Source organism: Erinaceus europaeus, chromosome 2 (assembly GCF_950295315.1).
Source record: "Erinaceus europaeus chromosome 2, mEriEur2.1, whole genome shotgun sequence".
Classification (NCBI taxonomy): Eukaryota; Metazoa; Chordata; class Mammalia; order Eulipotyphla; family Erinaceidae; genus Erinaceus; species Erinaceus europaeus.
Genome location: NC_080163.1, coordinates 21,489,013 through 21,514,186, shown reverse-complemented (window position 1 = coordinate 21,514,186; position 25,174 = coordinate 21,489,013). Strand labels below are relative to the sequence as shown.

Sequence of the window (25,174 nt, the reverse complement as noted above, 5' to 3'; positions counted from 1 at the left end):
GTCTAGAGGTGTATATCTTTCTCTCCCCCTCACCCTCTTCCCCCTCCTCTCTCCATTTCTCTCTGTCCTATTCAACAATAGTGATTACAACAATAAAAAAAACAAGGGCAACAAAAGGGAATAAATAAATTTAAAAAAAGGAGCAGTGAAGTAAGTAGAGATATGAGTATGGGATTGTGAACAGTTTATTTCTTGTGTTATAATACAATACTATTGCTATTTATCTTGTTATTTTTTTTTAAAGAATTTAATTATTTATTCATGAGAAAGATAGGAGAGAAAGAAAGAACCAAACATCATTCTGGTACATATGCTGCCATGGATTGAACTCAGGGCTTCATGGTGCTTTATCCAGTCCAGTGCTTTATCCAGTGTGCCACCAACTGGACCACTTGCTATTTATTTGTTATTCATACAGTCCCTCTTTGGTATTGGTTACTCAAATTAGCCTCTGGACTCTTACAACATGCTAATACTTTATTGAGAAATTTCTGTTTTTGTTGTTTGTTTATTTTTGGTAGAGGCAGAAAGGCAGAGAGATAGTAAAAGAGAGAGCACAACATCAAAGCTTCTTTCAGTGTGGTGGGAGGACGGGTCACACACATTGCAAAGCAGTGCTATCTCCAAGTGAGCTACAGTTTGCAGGCTTGGACTTTCTTACTTTCTAGCACCATAAGTTGTTCAGACTGATCTTGGATCTTCAAGATAAAAGCAAAATCCATCACTTCTCCAAGAGGTTTTGGCTTATTGCAGAATGGTCTTAGATACCAGGATCTGGATTCCAGGTGTGCTTATTACTTTTTGGAGGCTCTTACGTGGTCAGAGCTAGAATATAAGCATATTGCAGGGGTAGATAGCATAATGGTTATGCAAAGAGACTCTCATGCCTGAGGCTCCAAAGTCCCAGGTTCAATCCCCTGTACCACCATAAACCAGAGCTGAGCAGTGCTCTGGTAAAAAAAAAAAAAAATATATATATATATATATATATGCATATGTACGTATACACACACAACATACCAACTCACGGCTGCATCTACATTTCTGAATCTATGTGTATCACATATGGTTATGCCTCTGTGTGCATATACAGGGAAATGCATATGTCTGTCTGTCTGTCTATTTTTTTTTTTCTACAGGGTTATTGCTGGGGTACCTGCACTACGAATCCACTGCTCCTGGAGGTCATTTTTTTCCCATTGTTGTTGCTGTTGTTGTTGGATAGGACAGAGAGAAATGGAGAGGAGGGGAAGACAGAGATAGGGAAAGAAAGATAGACACCTGCAGACCTGCTGCACCCCTTGTGAAGTGACTCCCCTGCAGGTGGGGAGCTGAGGGCTTGAACTGGGAGCCTTGTGTGGTCCTTCTGCTTTGCAGTATGTGCACTTAACCTGATGTGCCACTGCCTGGCCCCCAAAACCCATATATTGTATAAGTTCCATTCAACAGGGAGCAAGAGGGAGAGGACATGCAAAGAATTTCTTTACCATTCATGAAACCTGTCCCCCCCCAACCCCTTTTTTTGTCCTTAGTGCAATCTACCCATGTTATTCCCATGCAGTACCAGGGATCAAACCTTGGGCCTCACCCATGGAAGGTATGTGCCCTACTGAATCTTTATAGTTCTGTACTGACTGAAGTTCTTTCCAGCCTGTGTTTTCATTATCTATTTAATTCACTTTCAACATAATTTGCTAGATTAAAAAAAAATTATTTATTTCCTTTTTGTTGCCCTTGTTGTTTTATTGTTGTTGTAATTGATGTCGTTATTGGATAGGACAGAGAGAAATGGAGAGAGGAGGGGAAGACAGAGGAGAGAAAGAGAGACACCTGCGGACCTGCTTTGGGGAGTGGCGGGGCTCAAACCGGGATCCTTAAGCAAGTCCTTGTGCTTTGCGCCACATGCGCTTAACCCATTGCACTACCGCCCGATTTCCAGTTTGCTAGATTTTTAACATTTGGTCTGCTCATAATCATTTTCTGGAAACCTTCTAAACTTAGATTTTAGGTGAAAAATGCAGCTCAGACTCCAGTATGGCATCCAAAGTCTTGGAGGTCAGACCTTAGACTGATCTGTATTATTTGTGGTTTCCTTTACAGCACCCCCCCACCCCCCAGCTATACTGACTGCTTCCCTGAACCGGGTGTTTTACATTTTGCTTTATAGCTTCATTTTGCAATTCCATTATCTCTGTTGTGTGAAGCCCCGAGCTATTTCAAGATCCAGCTCAAACACCAGGTATGGTGTGGATGAGGAGCTATTTCTCATCCTTCCTACTGTCTTGTAAATTTGTATTGTTTTTTCTAGTTTTTGTCTTTGTCTCCCCGCCCCCCACGTGGCACTCTGAGCTTTCTGTGGTGGAACTCTTTTATGTTTTCTTGTCTCAGTAAGCACATATCCTTGGTAGTCATATACCGGTGAGTTTTATGCAATTTTTAAATTTTACCTTTTTTTTATTTTTCTGATTCTATCTTGTGTTTCTCACTCTCCTCTTCCTCCTTCCCCTCCGCCTCTTCTTTCTTCTTATACCTGACCCATATTCTCTACACTCCTGAAAGTGGTTGAGATGAGTGAATACGTGGGTAAGGTAAAATAACAAGTTTTGGTGGGAGAGGATTGCTACTTACACTTGAAGTAGATATGCTAAATGTAATCTATCTTCTATTTATGAGATCGAAATTTATTAGTAATGGAAAGTTTTCTCCCTTCATTGCTTTTATTGACTGTAACTCCAGAAACTTAAAAAAACAAAACCAAAAAACCCTAGAATTGGTAACAGATTAAATTTCTTTAAAATGACAGCAGAGGGCACTATGGTATTTAATTTCATGAAGCTTTTAAAATGAGAAAGCTGTAGCATTTTTAGGTGTATCTATCTGTTCATCTAATCTACTGAAAATCTTTGATATGTTTTTGTGTGTGTTCAGTACAGTTTTTGTTGATTGGGAAATTTAAAGTGCATTGTTATTTTGGGCTTCACATTTGCTTTTGTTTGATAGGTAAAATAATTTCTTTTAAAATAACAGTTTTTGTAACCTATTCACTAATCTTTAAAGTTTGCCTAGGTGAAATTATCTTGATTCAAATCAACACATCTGAAGCCAGCTCATCTTGAATATTATATAAGAAATTAAATCAAACTTGTGAAAGCTTTTTTTTTTTTAGGCCCTGGCATCACTAGTTATATGTCAGATATAATTTTATTTGCCTACAGGCTGTCAGATATAGTATGCCCAAAGTAACAGATTACCTGTGTATTACACATTCATTTCAGAAGCCAGTCAATCTTAGCCTGACAGGAATCTCACATATTTATTCTTCTGTTTTTAATGAGAAAAGAAAAAAATTTCATAAAGTTCCTTCTAGGAAATTTATTGAAAGTTCTATTTGTATTTTAATATTATAATTAATATTCATAAGACTGTATATTGAAGAAGATAAGCCCCAATGATGAAAAGCAGTATGATAATACATTTACAGTGCAGTGTAAATGGACAGGAGGAGAAAAAAAAATCAGCTCCTACTTTGGTCATTGAATTGCAGATTAAATGAAAAAAAATAGTCATAAATGTTTATATTTCTACAACATTTGTCTGTGATTCAATAGTTATTTTCCAGAACCATCATGGTGCTTTATTAGAGGAAATTGAACACTATGACATGTTCAAGGTCACATAGCAAGACAAAGACATGACAGTGACATATCTTAATAGTTATTTCCCACACCTACACCCAACTGACCAGTTTATCTTTCTTCAGATATTAACTTTCATTCCTTGGATCTATGTACATTATAAAAAAAGTTTGATGTTTATTTTAAAACTAACCTCCATCATTGTTTACAAATAATCAGTTTTGATGTTTAGTTACCTTCAGCCATAATAGATCTTAGGAAGTAAGGAATATTTATTATTTCATTTCACCAGAGCACAGCTCAGTTCATGTTTTATGGTGGTGTCAGAGTTAGAACCTGGGACCTCTGGTGCCTTAGGCACGAAATTCTGTTGTGTAAATCTTTGTGCTATTTCCTGGCCAAGAACAGATAAGCTCCATGAGGGCAGGAATCTGTTTTCCTCATCTTCCTTCAGGTCTGCTACCTGACATATTAGTAAATTTACAGGAAATGTGTGAATATAATTTCTTTGGATTTAAACATTATTTAACCCATTATCAAATTGAAACAGTTAAACCTTCAAGAGTTAAGTTTGGGTGTGAGGAAATTTTTGTTCTTTTGGGGGGAAAATTTTTACAATGAAATTAGAGGCCAGAGAAATATTTTAATGGGTAGTGCTAGGCTAGCATGCCTGAGGCTTATGATTTGAACCCCAAGAGCTGCATGTACCAGAGTGTTGCTCTGACTTTGCCTCTTTCATAGGAAGACAAGAAAGATGTAATTTATATGGAATGAAAAAAGCTCCTAGGTACAGAGAAATGTAGAAGACAAATGCCATATAATCCCACTCATGTGAAAGATAAACAAACAAAGCAGATGAACAAACAAAACAACAACAGAAAGCCTCTTAGATTCTGACAACAGAATGGAGTTTAACATAGGAAAGGGTTTGGGTGGTGGGTTAATAGTAAAGGGGTATTTTTTTTAGTAGTAGGTAGAAAGTTAACTTTGGGGGGATTGTAATGTAGCTTATGCAGATGTTGAACTATAATGGTGTATACCTGACATCTATATAATGTTATCACTTCAGTAAAAACAATAAACCTTAATAAGAATGTAAAGATACTGTATATTTGAAAGTTCCGAACAAAGTCGACATTAAAGGTTTTTATCACAAGCAAAATGTTGTAACCATTTATGATGATTTATTGTGATGGTCATTCAACTCTCCAAACTAGCTCCCAACTCTCCTTAAAGTGAAAAATGTTTCCTTTAAGGAAATTACCATTCCAGGCAACTCACAGTCCTTTGACTCTGTTATGTGGATGCTTCTTGCATAGGTTATTCTTGCACTGTTTAATATTCCCGATACATAGAGTTTATAGAGATTTAAATTGATAGCCAACTGAATTATGAATTTTAAATGAGCTTTAGTTCTGTTTTGTAAAAGAATTCTGACATCTGATTGTACACTTCAGCTATAGGGACTCAATGCACAGTGGTGGAAGAGGATCTTGGGTGGTGGTGGGATTGATGCTGTCACAGAAAGATGAGAAATCAGAGGTGGGGCAGTAGCACAGCAGGTTAAGCACAGGTGGCACAAAGTGCAAGGACCCGGCATACGGATCCCGGTTCAAGCCCCCGGCTCCCACCTGCAGGGGTGGTCACTTCATGGGCGGTGAAGCAGGTCTGCAGGTGTCTATATTTCTCTCCCCCTCTCTGTCTTCCCTCCTCTCTCGATTTCTCTCTGTCCTATCCAACAACAGCAGCAGCGGTGACAACAATAATAAAGACAACAAGGGCAACAAAGTGGGATAAATGGCCTCCAAGAGCAGTGGATTTGTGGTGCAGGCACTGAGCTCCAGCAATAACCCTGGAGGCAAAAAAAAAAAAAGAAAAAGATGAGAAATCATACCTGTGTGACAACTGTCCTGCAAATCATTATTTCCTTAATAAAAAAACTAATTTTTTTGTTTTTGGTATATTGTATCAAAATAATGGACTTTGGGGTAGAGATGGGGTGCATGATGATGGAGGAGGGCCTGTGTGTGGGGGGGTTGGAGTGTTATGCAGAAAACAGAAGTTTTATTGTATTGACTGTCAACTGTAAGCCATTGACCCCCTCAAAAATATTTTAAATTTTTAATCAGAAAATTATATGACTATAGAATGTGAATAGATCTGTTCACCTGTTCATTCTTCTAAGAAGAGAGGACTTCTAGGACTTCTTTCTAATTGCAGTTGTTGATCTACTTGTCAGTATACCCAGTTCGAGCTATCACTGTCAATGCCTCTCTTATGTTTCCTCTTTTTGTGATCACCGAGATTCTTTTTCCATCTCTACAAATTTGTTCAGATTCCCGAAAGGGCAGCGTAAGACTGAACAATCAACCAAACCATGGGAAAGTGACTGAATTGTTTTCCTTAGGCTCACTATCCATTCTTTATAATCAGTAGGGGGAGGGGTGTGTGGTCATATTGTGCAGTGCATTTCTTCAGCGAGATCACAGATACGGCTTTTTAAAAAATTAACATGATGAGGTGACATATATTGCAGATATTTGAACTAGTTTATTCACATCTGTAGTTTTTTCTTTTTTTTTTTTTTTTTGCCTTCGGGGTTATCGCTGGGGTTCAGTGCCAGCAGAAGGAATCCACTGCTCCTGGAAGCCATTTTTTTCCCCTTTTTGTTGCTTTTGTTGTTGTTATTATTGTTATTGCTGCTTCTGTTGTTGGATAGGAGAGAGAAATCGAGAGAAGAGGGGAAGACAGAGGAGGAGAGAAAGATAGACACCTGCAGACCTGCTTTACCACATGTGAAGCGACCCCCCCTGCATGTGGGGAACTTGGGGTTCAAACCGTGATCCTTAGCCAGTCTGTGCATTTCACACCATGTGCGCTTAACCCACTGTGCTATGGCCTGGCTCCCATACTCTGTAGTTTTTTATTTATTTATTTATTCATTTATTTTTAATTTTTTTATTTATAAAAAGGAAACATTGACTAAACCATAGGATAAGAGGGATACAACTTCACACAATTCCCACCACCGTACCCCATCCCCTCCTCTGATAGCTTTCTTATTCTTTAACCCTCTGGGAGTATGGACCCAAGGTCATTGTGGGGTGCAGAAGGCTGAAGGTCTGGCTTCTGTAATTGCTTTCCCGCTGAACATGGGCGTTGACAGGTCGGTTCATACTCCCAGCCTGTCTCTCTCTTTCCCTAGTGGGAAAGGGCACTGGGGAAGTGAGGTTCCAGGACACATTGGGGGTGTTGGTTGTCTGTCCAGGGAAGCTTGGTTGGCATCCTGCTAGCATCTGGAACCTGGTGGTTGACAAGAGAGTTAACATACAAAGTCAAACAATTGTTGAATAATCATGGACCTAAAGGCTGGAATAGTGCAGATGAAGAGTTGGGGGTCCTCCATTTTGTAGATAGCCAATAGGCATATTTTAGTTATATTCCAAAGGGTCTGTGACTATACTAGTTTTTTTCTTTTCTTTTTTCCTCTGAGCCTGAAATCTGATATGCAGGTGGATCCAAGTTATTGTCTGGGGAGATGATGTCATGACTGGAAAAAGGACCAGAAAGATGGATCAGGGAAGAGAGTAGCTCCCTAATATGGGAAAGGGTTATAAATATTGTTCACCATAAACCCTATCAATTTGATGTGATCTGGGACCCATATTCAGCTTAGGAGCCTATGTGACCTCTGCATCCCTATAGATCTGAGCTCACATTCTGTCATACTCTGTAGTTTTTATTTTGAACATTTCTTCTTCAGGTTTTAGGTCTATATATATAAAATTGAGGAGAGAGTTGACATCGGTCAGTTTTATAGTAGTAAATATGCTATTGAAAATTACCTTTAACATTTATTTGTATACTGTTGTGATTGCATATAGTTTTTGCCTGAAATAGTGATCTGTTGCTATTTTTTTTTTTACTCCCATGCTATACTATATCTGGCCATTCAGTTTCACATTTGTACGCATGCATATTAAATATGGGATTTATGATAAAATATCTGCCCATATTCAAGGCACACAAGAAACTAGGCATTACTTTTCTCTAGAGAAAGGCATACACCCTAAGCTGGAAGAGTGAGATGGGAGATACACCTGTTTATTCCTCCTGAATTTTGTGTGCATGTGTTACTTGGACAATAGAAAAGCACTGAAGAGTAAGTAAAACCAAAGCAACAGTTAGACAATAACAAAAAGAGAACAGTATATGAATAGCTCAGGCTTGCTGGGGATAAACTAACTAAATATAATTTGACAGTCCTTGTTTGTACTTTTTTCTAATAATTGGCAAGCTCTTTACATTGATTGACAGCAAATTTTGATTAGTGCTTTTTTTTTTCAGATGGTAATTGTATTTTAATGTTTTATTATCATTTCATTTTCTCCAGACTTCAGATGATATAGGAAGGGTTCTCTTTGATACAAGATCTCTTCATGATTTGGAATGCAAATTTGTAGAAGGATTGCTTCACAGAGAGAAATGGCATGATGATTTATGAGTATTTTTCATGAAAATTATCCACAATACGACCTTTATGGGATATTTTACACAAATGTATAGAATTTGGTTATTGAATAGTCTTTTGCATTCTCATAGTTGAAGTTTGGCTAAATTCCTTCCTGGTGTCTCATTGTAAAAGTATGCAACTCCAGGGCCAGGAACTCCCCACCCTGTGTAGGGTGTGCTTCTTACCTGTTTGCGTGGCTCAGTCTGGGGAGTGAGCACCACATGGGGAACAGAGCAGCACCAGGGGGAGCTCTGGAGAAGTGATGTCTCAGTCTTTCTCTGCTTCCTTATCAGAGTGAAAAACCAGGCTTGAAGAGTACAAGATGGCACACCCTGGTTTGGGGGATAGGAGAGGGATATTAAACAAAAGAATACATTCTCAGCAAGTATATCTGCTAAATGGAATGGATTATGTCCAAGTTTTAGGTTATTTTTATATCACTGTATTTCTTTCTTTACTCTGCCTCCTGGCATCTCAACATATGTATGCATGAGCCCACTGATTCCAATGAAGGTCTTTTCCCCTTTCATATCAGGAGGGGAGGGGAGGGAGGAGAGAAGCACCACAGTGCTGTGGTACTGGTCACGGAGTTCTCCTGGTGGTAAGCATGGTACTTCCTTGTGACCCTCCAGGCACGGGAACCCTCACCTGAAAATGTGTGTGCTTTACCAGTGAGCTGTCTCCTGGTCCCTGCCATTATATTACAGTTTTTTTTCCAAGTGATCTTTTTGTTTCTCTTCTTTAGCCGGCCTCAGAAAGTGTGTTTGTGTCCATTTCTACCAGAACATCCTCTGCACATCTCTACCCACTTGTACATAATTCAGCATCCAGCAGAGGTGAGTGAGATCTGTAATATACACACTTTCTTTTTTTTTTCTTTTATTGTTGTTGTTATTGATGTAATTGTTGTTGGATAGGACAGAGAGAAATGGAGAGAGGAGGGGAAGACAGAGAGAGGGAGAGAAAGATAAACACCTGCAGACCTGCTTCACCGCCTGTGAAATGACACCCCTGTAGGTGGGGAGCCAGGAGCTCGAACTGGGACCCTGGAGCCAGTCCTTGAGCTTTGCCGCCATGTGCGCTGAATGCGCTGAGCTACTGCCCAACTCCCAATACACGCACTTTCAAACAGAGCATTAGTAGACAAGATGAAGACCCTCAGTCTCCCCAGCTCTTCAGCATTGCCGAAAACAAACACATGATAAAAGGCTTTCTCTTTTTGGAAAAACTGCCTCTTAGATACTATATGGTAGTATCAAGTTATATACTTTAGAGACAGATTAGAAACTGTTACTTCATAAAATTGTATTGGTTTTACTTCACAAAAGCTGTGTTATTGACTAGAAATTTAGGACCCTAGCAATTGCTGTATGAAGAACAAATTAAGAGTTTGTAATTTGGGTGCTAAGAAGATTATTGCACTCATTATTTTGCTTATCTGCTTTGCTGTATTTCCTTGCTAAAGTAGAAATAGCTCAATATTTTATTTAATGTCATGAGATGAATGTATAACATTAATTTTTTTCTCTTAGATGAATAGGACAAATATGTGCATTTTGTTGCATATATGTCATACATAAAGACTTAAATAAACATTTTTCTATATTAACTTATTCATATGTTATGCATATGTGCCTGTAGCTCTTAACAGCAAAACACGAGGAGAGTAAAGGAAACATGGAAAGTTGCAAATTGTAATTGTTACCATGCTAGTCAGTATACAATGCATGATACAAAATAGGTTTACTATAGCATGGCATTTAGACTGTAAGCATTTTAGAATCCAGAACATCAAAAGTCAAGTCAGGTTTTTGAAGAAGGAATTTTTTTCTTTATTTTACCTGCAAAGCCTGGAGAGAAGCCCAGGTTCATGTGTGATACACTCCATTGGCTCCCTTACCTGTTTTCTACTTTTATTTTCTTGAGAAAAAGAGGACATTGGGAGTAGGTGGGGAGAGAAGATGAGAAGGGAAGGGAAGGGAAGGGAAGAGAAGAGAGAGAAGAGAGGCCAGGTGGTGGTACCCTGGTTGAGCGCACATCTTACAATGTGCAAGGACCTGGGTTTGAGCCCCCAGTCACCATCTGCAGAGGGACAGCTTTGTGAGTGTGAAACAGTGTTACAGATGTCTGTCTGTCTCTCTCCCTCTGTATCTCTCCCTTCCCTCTTGATTTCTGCCTGTCTCTATCCAGTAAATAAAGATAAAGAAAAATTAAAAAAAGAAGAGAGGAGAGAGACTACAGAATCGCTACATGTCTGGTGTACTGCACCAAAGTAAAAGACTCCTGGGCGGGGGCTGGAGGAAAGAGAGTTCAGGTCCTGGAACAGGATAGCAGAGGACCTAGTGGGAGTTGTATTGTTATGTGGAAAACTGGGAAATGTTACGAATGTACAAACTATTGTATTTACTTTCGAGTGTAAAACATTAATCCCCTGATAAAGAAATAATAATAATAATAATTGCTCCATGTCCATGGAGTTTTCCCTAGTGCTTCCTGTGTGGTGGTCAGTGTGTCCAAGCTACAGTGTAACCTTTTTGAATCTATACCACTCTTAAGACTCTACCAAAGATGTGTAAGATAATAATTTATTTATTTTTCTTTTTACAAGTGAATTATTTTTGTATCATCTTATACAAAAAGTATAGGTCTTAATTATTCCATTTGTTGGGCAACTGCTTTTCCTAGAGTTAATAGCTACCTGCTTTATTACATTGCTTGATCATGGTCTTACTGTGTTTAAATCCTTTATACCTTAATGTTACTGATCCATACTATGGTAGCTTCAGTGTCCATAACAGTTTTGCCCAGAACTTGACTTTTGATGGCAAGTGTAGTTATTTATTTACTTCCTATTCCTATTATTTTTATTTACCTTTTTATTACTGTGTGGTTCTAGATGTAAAATAATTTTTCAAATTAATGGTGTTTTGTTTGATCTATGGTAATCTTACTATTTTCAAGTATATTTCTTTCTGTCCTCCTTCCACCTCTACTTCTTCTCTGAGCTGGGAATTAAACCTTTGTATCACATCTGGGTTTCATTCATTTTTCCTTCCATGGCTATATAAAAATTTTTTATTATTTATTTTCCCTTTTGTTGCCCTTGTTGTTTTATTGTTGTTATAACCGTCGTTGTTGGATAGGACAGAGAGAAATGGAGAGAGGAGGGGAAGACAGAGAAAGATAGATACCTGCAGATCTGCTTCACTGCCTGTGAAGCGACCCTATTGCAGGTGGGAGCTGGGGGTTTGAACCGGGATCTTTACGCAGGTCCTTGTGCTTCACGCCATGTGCGCTTAACCCCCTGCACTACCAGCCAACTCCCCCATGGCTATATTTATACAAATATATATTTATGTATATACAAGTCCATCTACCTTATTTTTCCTATGAAATGAGGATGTTGGCAATAATGGACTGCCATATGCCATAGTATTAACACACTATTTTCTTTCAAGTTCATATGTTTTCTTTATCTATATTACACATATGAGCAAAATCATCTATTAGCTGTCCTTCACCTCCTTACTTACTTCTAACATAATTAACACCATTTCTATCTGTTTTGTTCTAAAGGGCACAATATAGTCTAATTGCTGAATAGCACTCCATTGAGTACATGTCCCATGACTTTTTTTTTGTATTTATAAGACTTGAATTATTATTATCCCTTTGTGAAAGGCTTTTTTTTGACCCTTACTCTCAATCAAAGTATCCATCATGGGGGTGTTTATTTTTCCAGATATATATATTTTTAAAAATTTATTTATAAAAGGGAAACACTGACAAAAGCCATAGGATAAGAGGGGTAAAACTCCACACAGTTCCCACCACCAGAACTTCGTATCCCATCCCCCCCCCTGATAGCTTTCCTATTCTTTATCCCTCTGGGAGTATGGACCCAAGGTCATTGTGGGATACTTAAAGTGGAAGGTCTGGCTTCTGTATTTGCTTCCCCGCTGAACATGGGCACTGGCAGGTCGACACACTATTTTTTAACAAAAGAACATGTAAATTTGGTGACTTCCTGGCAAAGGTGATTAAAAAAGACTAGAATAACTAGTTTAAAGAGGGAGGTCTTGGACAAAACAGGCTTATTGGAAGTTGGTGACATCATGATATTATGCTGGGGGATTTTGCATGTATGAAGAAAATTACTCAAGCATAGAAGTAAAAATTATCTCAAAAAATACTGAAAAACTATAAGAAATATTCTGTTAATCTGTTTCATTTTTTATGAACAAGGTTATATAACCATGATGATGTAAATCCTACTTAACTGAAAATTTGGAAGACATATGAAGAAAAAGAATGATGGAAGAAGACTAACCCATCATCTATGATGAGAGACTGTGGTTATGGAGTACAGAAGCTGGAGTCAGGGCTGTGGAACCAGATTGCTTGAGTTCACATTCTTAATACCTCTTTACACTCTTTAACTTTGGGAATGTTAGCTGTATGCTTCATGTTCTACTTTAAAAAAAGTTTTTTTTTTATTACCTTTATTTATTAGATAGAGACAGCTAGGAATTGAGAGGGAAGGGGGTGATAGAAAGGGAGAGAGATAGACACCTGCAACACTGCTTCACCACTCATGAAGCTTCTCCCTTGCAGATGGGGACCACCAGGTGTTTCAACCTGGTCCTTGCGCACTATAACATATGTGCTTAACCAGATGTGCCACCACCCGGCCCCCATGTTCTACTTCTTAAAATTTCTTTAAATTATTATCTTTATTTATTGGATAGAGGCAGTCAGAAATCAAGGGATAAAGGAGAGATTGTGTGTGGAGGGGGAGATAGCATAATGGCTATGCAAAGAGACTCTCATGTTTGAGGCTCTGAAGTCCCTGGTTCAATTCCCCAAGCCACCATCAGCCAGAGTTGAACCGTGCTCTGACAAAGAGAGAGAGAGAGAGAGAGAGAGAGAGAGAGAGAGAGAGAGAAAGAGGTACCTGCAGACCTGCTTCACCACTCATGAAGCTTTCCCCTTGCATGTGTGGACTGGGGGCTCGAACCTGGGTCCTTGTGCATTGTAATGTGTGCGCTCAACCAGGTGAGCCACCACCCAGCCCCAGTGCTTCAATTTTAATGAGTAAAATGGATATGATAAAAATGAACTTTGCTGGTGCATTGTGAAGTAAAAATCAGCCAGTGTAGATGCAATGTACTTTATAATTATGTACATTAAAGTTACTATCATAACGTGTTAGTTTGTAGAGGATATGTGAAATTAATAAACCAAGAAATAGCAAGTAGCCAGAGGAACAGCCCAACTGGTAGGGCATCAGACTTACATACCTGAATCTACTGGTTTAGCCTCCAGTGTCCTATGTTTCAGGTAGTCTCTCTTTTTCTGTCTGATGTCTCTTATCTTTTATGTCATAAATAAAAACTAAATATTTAAAAAATGGAACAGAAGGGTGTAAATGAAAACTGATGTGCTCCTTTAGAAAACTTGATGGAGAATTCTTAAATAAAATGGAATTTCCTTCTAATCCGACAGTATCATCTTTAGGCATTTTTCCAAATGACATGCAGTCACTGGAAGAGTCATATGTACCTCTATGCTAACAGCTACATTATTCACAATAGCCAAGAAGTGGACACAGCCTAAGTGCCCATCAACAGATGACTAGCTAACCAGAAGTTATGGGGTATTTACTTCATGGAATACTACTCTGCAGTAAAAAAAAAAAATGACATTGTGTTCTTTGGGACAGAATGGATGGAACTAGATGATTATGCTTAGTGAAATAAATAAAAAGATGAAAGACAACTATCAGATGGTTTCACTTGTATGCAGAATTTAGAGACCAAGAGACCAAATCCAAGAGGAGAGCATGGATCCCAAGAGAAAGAGAATCCTGTTTCTGCAAAATGCTGGCTTAAATAATCTTCAGCTCTCTCATCATTACAGTTCATTTTCCCCCATGTTACATTGTGTGCTGATGCTGAAATGATGTCTGCTAATCACACCCATGTGGCTCTCCTTTCCTCTTAGTTTGCTGGCTTTGACAGTTAATAGGCATAATGAATATTCCCAACATTATATGAAAAATATGGAGATAACAGAAAGAAATGTCTAGGTGATTGCCTCTGAGAGGTGTATGGGGGAAGCATGTCTATGAACATTGTAAGTCTTTGGCATTATTAACATGACATTAATATATATGTGTTATTTCAGCTAAAGTTTGGGAGGTGATAGAAGTATGTGTCTTGAGTCTCAAAGTGCTGGTAAGACAGGCAGGAAACAGTATGCAATTATGGGAAATGTACTGAACTCTCCTTTTAGTCCAATTTGTCATACTAATTGCTCAGACCACTGTTTTCAGCCTCTCTCCTCCCACACATTATGTTGTGTTTTTCTTTTTTTTCTTTCTTTCTTTTTAGATAGAGATAGACAAGGCAAAGAGACAGAGAGAGGAACAGGGTCAGGGACACACACACACACGCATACACACACACACAAACAGAGGGGGCAGAGGGAGAAGGGGGGAGAGAGAGAGAGAGAGTGAGAGAGAGAGAATAAAAGAGATCAAAGCATCCAAGCTTCCTTCAATTTGGTGAGGGCTGGGTTTAAACCTGGGTTGTGTACATGACAAAGCAATCCACCTCCCAGTGAGCTATTTCACCAGCTTATGCCACATCTTTTTAGTTAAGATGCCAGAAAATTCTGACATTCCTCTTTTCATTTTTAACTGTTTATTTTGGGGGTGCCTGGGGTCATATATGGAAAACACAGGATTTTTTAAAAATTAGTTTATTATTTTTTTTATTTTACTAGGGAAAAGACTTGTACCACATCCTGGGCCCTTTCCCACCTTTCTGTTAACATCTGCTTAGCGGCTCTTAGTATTTTCAAATTATGTGGCATTCCTGCTTGGCCTGTGGAGAAGAGCCAGGCAGTGACTGAGCACTAGAGATAAAAATAATAATAAGGAAATATTGATATAAAGCTAATGGAGAATAGCTAATCACCTGGCATTTATTTCTCAGAATACTGAGAAATTCCTTTCTCATTTATTTATTTAATGTTTGTTGCCAGGGCTTTTGTGTCTGTCTGCATAATTCCACTGCTACCAGCAAACTCTTATTTATTTTTTAGGTAGAGGGTGAGAGGGAAAGAGAGGGACACAGAAAAGAGATACACGATGGAACTGCTCCACGGCTCAGATAATTCCCTTTTGCTTGGTGCTTGCCTGCAGTAGCTAAGGGTTCGAATGCAGGTCCTCATGCATAAGAAAATGTGTGTTCCATAGGGTGAGCAGTTTTCTGGCTCTCACAGATAATTTTTTTTTTATTTTTTGAGAGATAACACTCATTTTCAATACTGTATATATTTTAGGAATTCAGGTTCACCCTTCTACAAATGTATGTTGTCAAACCCCACCTACCATCATAGCACTAACTGTACAGGAGCACAGTCCATTGGCTTCTCTCCTCCCTTTGCTCCTACCCAACAATTAATCTTAGTTCTGTTGTAGAAGTCAAGGTTTTTGGCTTTATTTTCCTTTTTTTATTCTGTTTATTTGCTTTGTCTCTTTATTTTCCGCCTGGGCCCATGCCCATGGTAATGTGTATACTCTCCTAGGAGTGCCACCCCCAAACCCCGTCTCATTTGTTTTTATATGTTTTGGTTTTAATGCGATACTGAGAATCCAGTCCAAGTCCTTATACAGGTAAAGCAGATACTCTATCCCTGAGCCACCTCCATGACTTCTTGTTAAACTTCTTTTTAGACTTCTTGTTAGACTTCTTGTGATGGGGCTGGGATATGAAGCACTTGGTAGAGTGCATATGTTATCACAGGTAAGGACCCGTGTTCAAATCCCCAGTCATCACCTGTGTATCTATGTGTGAGGGAAGACTCAAGACTGGTGGAGCAATATTGCAGGTATCTCTCTTTTTCTCTATCTCTCCTGCTTTCTCCCTCTCTTCTCTGCCTTTCATTGCTATTACAAAAAGGGAGGAAAGATGGAGGAAGAAAAATGAAGGGAGGGTGGAAGGGGGGAACAAAGGTCATCAGTACAGATGGAGTCATGTGGATGTTAAGCCCTGGGGACAAAAAAAATAGAAAAAGAAAAGAATTCTTGTGACAGTCAAAAAAGATGTTTTACTTATTTATTTATATTTATTTATATTGCTAGGAGCTAAGACAGAATAAAACCACTCATGATAATTAATGGAATTTAGAGTAGTGGTCACTAGATTTCTTCATTCTAAAGCTTTTTTCCTTTCTTTTCCCATAGTCTGTTATTTGTATGTAAGGTCATAAATCCAGTCCATACTTAGCAGGGAGGGAAGATTAAGTTCCCCTTCCTAGAGTGGGAGTATTTATAGTTATCGCTTAGAACTCTTCTTACAGTAAGATTTGTCTCTTCTTTTTATTTATTTAGCCCTTCATCCCAGCCTGGATTCTGTTTTCTCCTTTGAGTTATAATCCAAATATAGTGTTACTTATTTTGTTATTCAAATTGTTCCAGTTTGTCCATTGGGAACTCCTTAAGATTGGTTTCTGAACCCCTTTGATCTGCTCCATAGTTCATTAAATACATTATATAATTCATTTTTAAGTAAATCATGGAAGGATAAATCCTGGCCTCATATATGCACAAACTTGCCAAGCAGCACACGAACTCAACTTTGCTCTCCTCCTCCTCCAGGAAGGAAGAGAGACAAACAGGCAAGAGAGCATACACTAAGTTTTTTTTTTTGTTAAAGCATTTTCTTGGCTTGTTTTCTGGAAACACAGATCTAGGCAATTGTATTTAAGTTGACAGACTACAAGATACTGCTACTCTTGCAATTAAAGGTTTATCAGAAGTACTAATTCAACTTCATTAATAATTCATATACATTTTTATGATCGCAACTGTTATGTAGATTCACGTTATTTGGTCAGTAAACTAAACACAGCAGACAGGGTAAATATACAGTTGTATTATACTTTAAACTGATAAACAAATGGTGGTACTTTTTATTTATAGATTTAATTTTTTAATTAGTGATTGAATAATGACTGATAAGATTGTAGAATAAGAGGGGTATAATTCCATACAATTCCCACCACCAGAGTCCCATATCCCATCCTTTGCATTGGAAGGTTCCTTATTCTTTATAAACCTCTGGGAGTATGGACCAAAATTCTTTATGGGGTGTAAAAGATGGAAGGTCTGGTTTCTGCAATTGCTTCTCCACTTAGACATGGACATTGGCAAGTTCATCCATATTCCCAGCCTGTTTCTGTCTTTCCATGATGGGCTAGGACTTTGGGGACGTAGGGTTCCAGGACACCTTGGTGAGGTCCCCTCTCCAGGGAAGTTAGATTGGCATCATGATAGCACCTAAACTTGGTGGCTTAAAAGCAATAAGATATGTAAAAAGTAGAACAGATTGTTTAATAATCAAGAACCTAAAGGTAAGAATATAGCAGATGGAACTAAGGGTCTTCGTGTGGGAAGAAGCTAGGAAGTCTATTTTAGGTATATTCCAAGGGGCCCATGGCTTCAGTGATTTTTGCCTGAGCCCAACAGCTAACATGCAGGTGTGCTGCAAGTATTGTCTGGGGAGATGGTGTCAGAGTTGAGAATTGCACTAGAAAGCTGAATCAGGGCAGAGTAGCTGCCAATTATAGGGAAAGTATATAAGTAGCATTAATTGTAAACCCCATTGATCTGACCTAGGGCCCATATCTATTCATATTTAGCACAGGAGCCTGTGTAACTTCTGATTGAACTGATGTGTCATATTAAGACTTGTGAAAATTATATATGTAATGCTGTGAATCAAATATTCGACAAGCACTTTTTAGGTGTATTTGTCTTAGTTGAGACCGTTTTTTTTTTTTAATTCATTTTTTTCTTTTAAGGAAAATAAAGTGTTACGGACAGTTCCTCTGCTAGCAGCATGCCTTCCCCGGGACAAGTGTAAAGTCAAGATAGGCCGTCGCTTCAGTGAAGAAAGGTAAACTGTCAGGGACATTTAGTTCTTTTCTACACAGATCTTTAAAAGTGGTTTCCTTCAGCTTATCCATTAGACCTAGAAGATGATACACTGAAAGTGATCAAAAGATTTAAGTCCCACTTGTACCCTTAGAGTGACAGGAGATAAAAAAAATACTAAACAGGGCTAAGGGTAGTACATACAGTTGAGCAAATGTTACAATGCATTAAGACCTGTGTTCAAGCCAGTTTCTCTTTTTTTCTCTCTTTCTTCTTCTTCTTCTTTTTTTTTTTTTCTTAAAAGTTCCTTAAAGAATGTAAGTGTTTGTTTTTTTTAATACTTGAGGTTCTTTATTACATTAAGCCATGATGCTATTCAAACAGGTTGTAACCCATCCTGAATTAATTATTCTCCATAAGGGTAGCTGGTAATCAAACATTTTAAATATAATCTTCTAGCTGAGATGAATCCATTCACTTAATATTACTAGGATCATTTTTTTTTTCCTTTTTGCCTCCAGGGTTATCGCTGGGGCTTGGTGCCTGCACTATGAATCCACTACTCCTGGCGGCTGTTTTTCCATTATTGTTGTTGTTGCTGCTGCTATTGTTGTTGGGTAGGACAGAGAGAAATTGAGAGAGGAGGGGAAGTCAGAGAGCAGGAGAGAAAGATATCTGAAGACCTGCTTTACCATTTGCAAGGCAACCCCCTGCAGGTGGGGAGTTTTGGGGAGGCTCAAACCCGGATCCTTGCTCCAGTCTTTATGCTTTGCGGTATGTGTGCTTAACCTGGTGCACTACTGCCTGGTCCCCAGGATCAGATTTTCAGCTCAAAGAACGACTAAAGTGACTTCTAAAGTACACATATCACAGTCTTAGACTTTCTTCTGCTTCCTATTCTGCAGTTGGCCTTATCTAGTAGACTTCAAAGAGACACTGAGTAATTTAAAAAAAATATTTATTTATTCCCTTTTGTTGCTCTTGTTTTATTGTTGTAGTTATTGATGTCATTGTTGTCAGATAGGACAGAGAGAAATGGAGAGAGAAGGGGAAGACAGAGAGGGGGAGAGAAAGATAGGGACACCTGGAAACCTGCTTCACCGCCTATGAAGTGACTCCCCTGAGATGGGGAGTGAGGGACTCAAACGGATCCTTAGGCCCAGTCCTTGCACATTGCGCCACGTGCATATAACCTACTGCGCTACCGCTCGACTCCCACAATGAATAATTTTAAAAAATTGATTATCAAACATTTATTAATTCTGTGTATTAATACCTTTTGAATTCTGTTTTTCTTTTTATTTATTGAGAGAATTTGTGGTTTAAAGTAAATACAGTTTTTGATACATGTATAAAATTTCTCAATTTTCTGCAAAACTCTCTCAACCCCAGCCAAGGTCTTCCTCCAACTTTATGTACCAAGACCTGAGCCCCTCCCCACCCCCCAAGATTCATTTACTTTGGTGCAATACACCAGTGAAGTGCTTTTATTTTCCTGTTTTTCCCCCCTATATTATGAGGAGTAGTATAGTGTTCACTCAGAAAATATTATTTACTGACGAATTTTAAACTAAACCTCATTAAGATTATTTATTTAAATTACCTTCAGTAATTGAATGACTAATTTAGGCTTTTGTTAGCTGATCTGATAAAGCCATGTAGGAATGGCTAAGAGATTTACTGCTTTTGGTAGGTATCCTGTGTAGATGAAATTTGAAAATGCTCATTTAAAATTTTTTTAAAAATTTCTTTATTGGGGAATTAATTTTCGGGGTATCTCTCTCTCTCTCTCCGGTGGGGTGGTCTCCAGGGGAAAGGTAACGGGCTGGTTCTTTCTCGCTCACGACAGGGGTGACACAAAGTAAAAGACACCAGGGGACTCTTAGCGTGCCTAGAATCTGAGTCCTAGAATCCCAGAATCCTAGAGTCCGTTTATTAGCAAAGTGGACATGAGTTAAATAGAAAAGCCATGAAGTTAATTATTGTTGAAATATGACAGAAATTACAGGTTTCTTAACTGGTCAGCATGCCCCTAAGGTAGGGGGCTGGTATGACAGGAATTGATGAGATATAAGACAGTTATTCTCCATGACACAAGCAACTTAATTATCCAAAGGTATTTGAGAGAAGCATAGGGGTTAAACCCGTAGGGTGAGACAGAAAGAAGACAGATATCAAAAGGCCATGTAGTTTGGAATTTATCTTGTCTGGGGTCTGAGGTGTGTGATGAAGTGTGTGATAAGGTGTGTTCTTCTGTGATCAAAAGGTGACTTTGAATGAGTGAATCTGCGGCCATGTGGCCTGCAGTTAATGGAGGGAAGTACTGGGGTTCCTGTGGGCCTGAGAGTCAAGAAGGAAAGAACCAAGTCTGAGTTTCCCCCTTATGCTCACCTCGGTTGAGAGAGACTTACCAAGAGGTTATCTTCTCAGACCTCCATCCAAAGATGGGGGTGGTTCTCCCTAAGCTCTATCAGGCTTACACATGTTCCTAACAATTAATGTTTTACATTCAACAGTAAATACAATAGTTTGTACATGCATAACATTTCCCAGTTTTCCACATAACAATAAAATCACCACTACGTCCTTTGTCATCCTTTTTGGACCTGTAGTCTCCCCACCCACCCCAGAGTCTTTTACTTTGGTGCAATATACCAACTCCAGTTCAGGCTCTACTTGTGTTTTCTCTTCTGATCTTGTTTTTTTTTTTTTTTTTTAAAGAGCCTTTATTATTTATTCTCTTTTGTGGCCCTTGTTTTATCGTTGTAGTTTTTATTGGTTGTTGGACAGGACAGAGAGAAATGGAGAGAGGAGGGGCAGACAGAGAGGGGGAAGAGAAAGACAGACACCTGCAGACCTGCTTCACCGCCTGTGAAGTGACTCCCCTGCAGGTGGGGAGCCGGGGGCTCGAACCGGGATCCTTATGCCGGTCCTTGTGCTTTGCGCCACCTGCGCTTAACCCGCTGCGCCACCGCCCGACTCCCTCTGATCTTGTTTTTCAACTTCTGCCTGAGAGTGAGATCATCCCATATTCATCCTTCTGTTTCTGCCTTATTTCAGTTAAAATAATTTTTTTCAAGCTCCATCCAAGATTGGCTGAAAATGGTGAAGTCACCGTTTTTAATAGCTGAGTAGTATTCCATTGTGTATATAGACCACAATTTACTCTGTTACTCATCTGTTGTTGGACACCTGGGTTACTTCCAGGTCTTGGCTATTATAAATTGTGCTGCTAAGAACATATGCATACACAGATCTTTTTGGATGGGTGTGTTGGTTTCCTTAGGATATATCCCCAGGAGAAGAATTGCAGGACCATAGGGTAGGTCCATTTCTAGCCTTCTGAGAGTTCTCCAGACTGTTCTCCACTGAGGTTGGACCAATTTATATTCCCACCAGCAGTGCAGGAGGGTTCCTTTGACCCCACAACCTCTCCAGCATTTGCTGCTGCTACCTTTTCTTATGTATGACATTCTCATAGTAGTGAAATGGTATCTCACTGTTGTCTTTATTTGCATTTCTTTGACAGTCAATGACTTGGAGCATTTTTTCATGTGTTTCTCAGCCTTTTGGATCCCTTCTGTGGCAAATATTCTGTCTATGACCTCTCCCCATTTTTGGATGGGGTTATTTGTTTTCTTGTTGAATTTGGCAAGCTCTTTATATATTTTGGTTATTAGCCTCTTGTCTGATATATGGCATGTAAAGATCTCCCATTCTGTGAGGGGTCTTTTGGTTTGGGTAGTGGCTTCTTTTGCTGTGCAGAAGCTTTTTAATTTGATGTAGCCCTATAGGTTTATACTTTCCTTAGTCTTCTTTGTGACTGGGTTCATTTCATTGAAGATGTCTTTAAAATTTATGCAGAAAAGAGTTCTGCCAATACTTTCCTCTAAGTATCTGATAGTTTCTCATCTAACATCCAAGTCATTGATCCACTTGGAATTTACTTTTGTATTTGGTGAAATATAGTGGTTCACTTTCATTATTCTGCATGTTTCAATCCATTTTTCCCCAACACCATTTGTTGAAGAGACTCTGCTTTCCCCATTTAATAGTCTGGGCACCTTTGTCAATGATTAGATGTCCACAGGTGTGGGGGCTTACTTCCAGGCTCTCAGTTCTATTCCACTGGGCAGTGTGTCTATTCATGTTTTAGTACCAAGCAGTTTTGAAGACAATGGCCCTATAATACAATTTGAAATTTGGGAATGTGATGCCTCCGGTTCTGTTCTTTCTTCTCATGATTGTTTTGGCAATTCTAGGTCTTTTCTGATTCCAGATAAACATTTGTAGCGTTTGTTCTGTTCTCCTAAAAAATATGTTTGGGATCTTGATGGGGATAGCATTAAATTTGTATATGGCTCTGGATAGTATATTCATTTTGATGATGTTAATGACCATCCAACCCATGAACATGGAATACGTTTCCACTTCTTTGTGTCTTTTTCAATTTCCTTGAGTAGTGACTCATAATTTTCAGTATACAAGTCTTTCACTTCTTTGGTTAGGTTTATTCCTAGATATTTTATTGTTTTGGTTGTTATAGTAAAAGGAATTGATTTCTGGATTTCAATTTCTTCTAACTTAGTGTTTACATAGAGGAATGCCACTGACTTTTGAATGTTAAATTTGTAGTCTGACACCATACTGTATTGCCTGATGATTTCCAAAAGTTTCTTGCTGGATTCCTTAGGTTTTTCTATGTATACTATCATGTCATCTGCAAATAGGGAGAGTTTGACTTCTCTTCCAGTCTGTATGCCTTTAATTCCTTGCTCCTGCCTGATTGCTATGGCAAGAACTTCCAACACTATGTTGAATATTAATAGTGATAGTGGGCAACTCTGTTTAGTACCTGATCTGAGTGGAAATGCTTCCAGTTTTTCGCCATTGACTATGATGTTGGCTGTAGGTTTGCTATATATAGACTCCACTATCTTCAGGAATTTTCCACCTAGTCCCATTTTTTTGTAGTATTTTGATCATAAAGAGATGTTGTATTTTGTCAAAGGCTTTCTCTGCATCTATTGATATGACCATGTAGTTTTTGTTCTTGCTTTGATTCATGTGGTAGATCACGTTGATTGATTTACGTATATTAAATCAAACTTACATCCTTGGGTTAAAACTTACATCCCCACTTGGTCATGATGAACAACCTTTTTAATACACTGCTATATCTGGTTGGCTAGAATTTTGTTCAGTATTTTAGCATCTATGTTCATCAGAGATATTGGCCTGTAGTTTTTTTTTTTTTTTTGGTTATGTCCCTGTCTGTTTTTGGTATCAAAGTGATGTTGGCTTCATAGAAGCTGGAAGGGAGTATTCCAGTGTCTTCAGTCATTTGGAAGAATTTACAAAGTAGAGGTATTAGTTCTCCTTTGAAGGTTTTGTAGAATTCATTTGTAAACTATCTGGTTTATTATTGGGAAGGTTTTTGATAACTGTTTCAATTTCATTAACTGTGATGGGCCTGTTCATATTATCTAGTTCCTCTTTATTTAATTTTGGAAGTTCGTAGGTATCTAGGAAATTGTCCATTTCTTCCAGGTTCTCTAGCTTGGTGGCATATTCATTTTTAATTTTTTGCTCAAGTATACAAGATAATATTTTGGGATTATATATATATATATATATATATATATAAATTTTGTCAATGACTTCCTAAATTTCTTTATTCATTCTAGCTTTCCCAGAACTTTTTTTAAAAAAAATCTATTTCTGGCTATTAACTCACAGCCTTGTGCTTCTATGGTACTGCTCAGAGGCCTCTCAGGTCCACATTTTTCTTTCTTTTTTTCAATATGAGGTGACAGCATAGGGTGGAGAGGGTGGGGAGAGCCACACATGTGCGAGCTAGGAGAGAGATGGAGGGAGAGCTAGAGAGTGGAGTGACACCACAGTACCAGTCTAGCCATCCATGATGCTCCAGTGTGGGGCTGAGATGTGTTGTTATGCATGCTAAGATATGCTGTACTGGGCCTGGTATTTCCCAGCCTCCCCTGGTACCTTCTTTATAAGTAGTATCAACATTTGCAAATTGGATCATTTATACTTCTTCCTTCATGCCACTTTCCCCCACCCCTACCCACACCCATTGCACTAAGTAGGCCTTCAGATTATATATATTAGGATTTGTGAAATTCAACATCTTAACCTTGATCCCAACCTCAAGGGACAACGTTAAAATGTGTTACTTGCCAACACTGTCGATGTGATTTGACAGTGAAGAAAATGCTATTTATTTTATCACGACTTTAACTTGTCTCTGTCCCCCCTCGGTGGTTTTGTTGCTTACAAAGTCTCTCACTCATTAGTACATCTCCAATGCCAAGATGCTTTTAGATGTATTTCTGAATGAAATTCAATTTTTTTTTTTTTAAACAAGAGCACTGCTCAGCTCTGGCTTGTGGGAATGACATTGATTGATCCAGGGACCCCAGAGCCTCAGGGTTAAGAATTATATGTATAACTGTAGGCTATTTTCTTGGCCTGTTTGAATGAAATTCAGTAAGAATTAAAAACTTTTCCTTCTGCATGCTAATACTTTTTTTTTTTTGACTTTTAGAGATCCTGAACTTTCAGCTATTTGTCGGAGTTCTGGTACATTAATACTATATCCAGGGGCTGAAGCTGCTAACTTGGAAGAATTTATAATAGATTCTCCTATTTACCCTTCCACAATTGTCATCATTGATGGCACATGGAGTCAGGCTAAGGATATTTTCTATAAGAATTCCTTGTTCCGACTTCCCAAACAGGTAAACTAGTACTCTAAAACAAACACACACAGCTATGTATGTTGTATGCTTCCCGTGGGGAGGTATACATACATTTTAATGTGTGAACTTGATGGCATCTGTATATGTGAATATGTATATATGTGTATATATGGATGTGTTTGAGTATATATGTAGAAAGTGTCAGATTTGCCATTCTCAGTTCCTGCTGCTAATCTTCATCATAATGGTGGGAGTTAGTTATATTGGGTCCTGAGACATTCAACCAGAGAAGTCTAGGATTAATGATTTCTGTATGTATTAATATTTTTGTTAAGAAGCATTATGTTTAAATTCTTTTACT

General features: G+C 38.5%; 1 protein-coding gene across 1 annotated transcript in view; it reads left to right on the top strand.

Moving 5' to 3' along the window:
- The window catches only part of DTWD2 (DTW domain containing 2), a 115,226-nt gene that overhangs the window by 17,965 nt on the left and 72,087 nt on the right, over nt 1-25,174 (top strand). Inside the window, exons 2-4 of the mRNA XM_007527910.3 lie at nt 8,894-8,984; nt 18,019-18,113; nt 24,660-24,852. Of these exons, the coding sequence (XP_007527972.1) occupies nt 8,894-8,984; nt 18,019-18,113; nt 24,660-24,852 (379 nt within the window). The remainder of the gene's footprint in view (nt 1-8,893; nt 8,985-18,018; nt 18,114-24,659; nt 24,853-25,174) is intronic.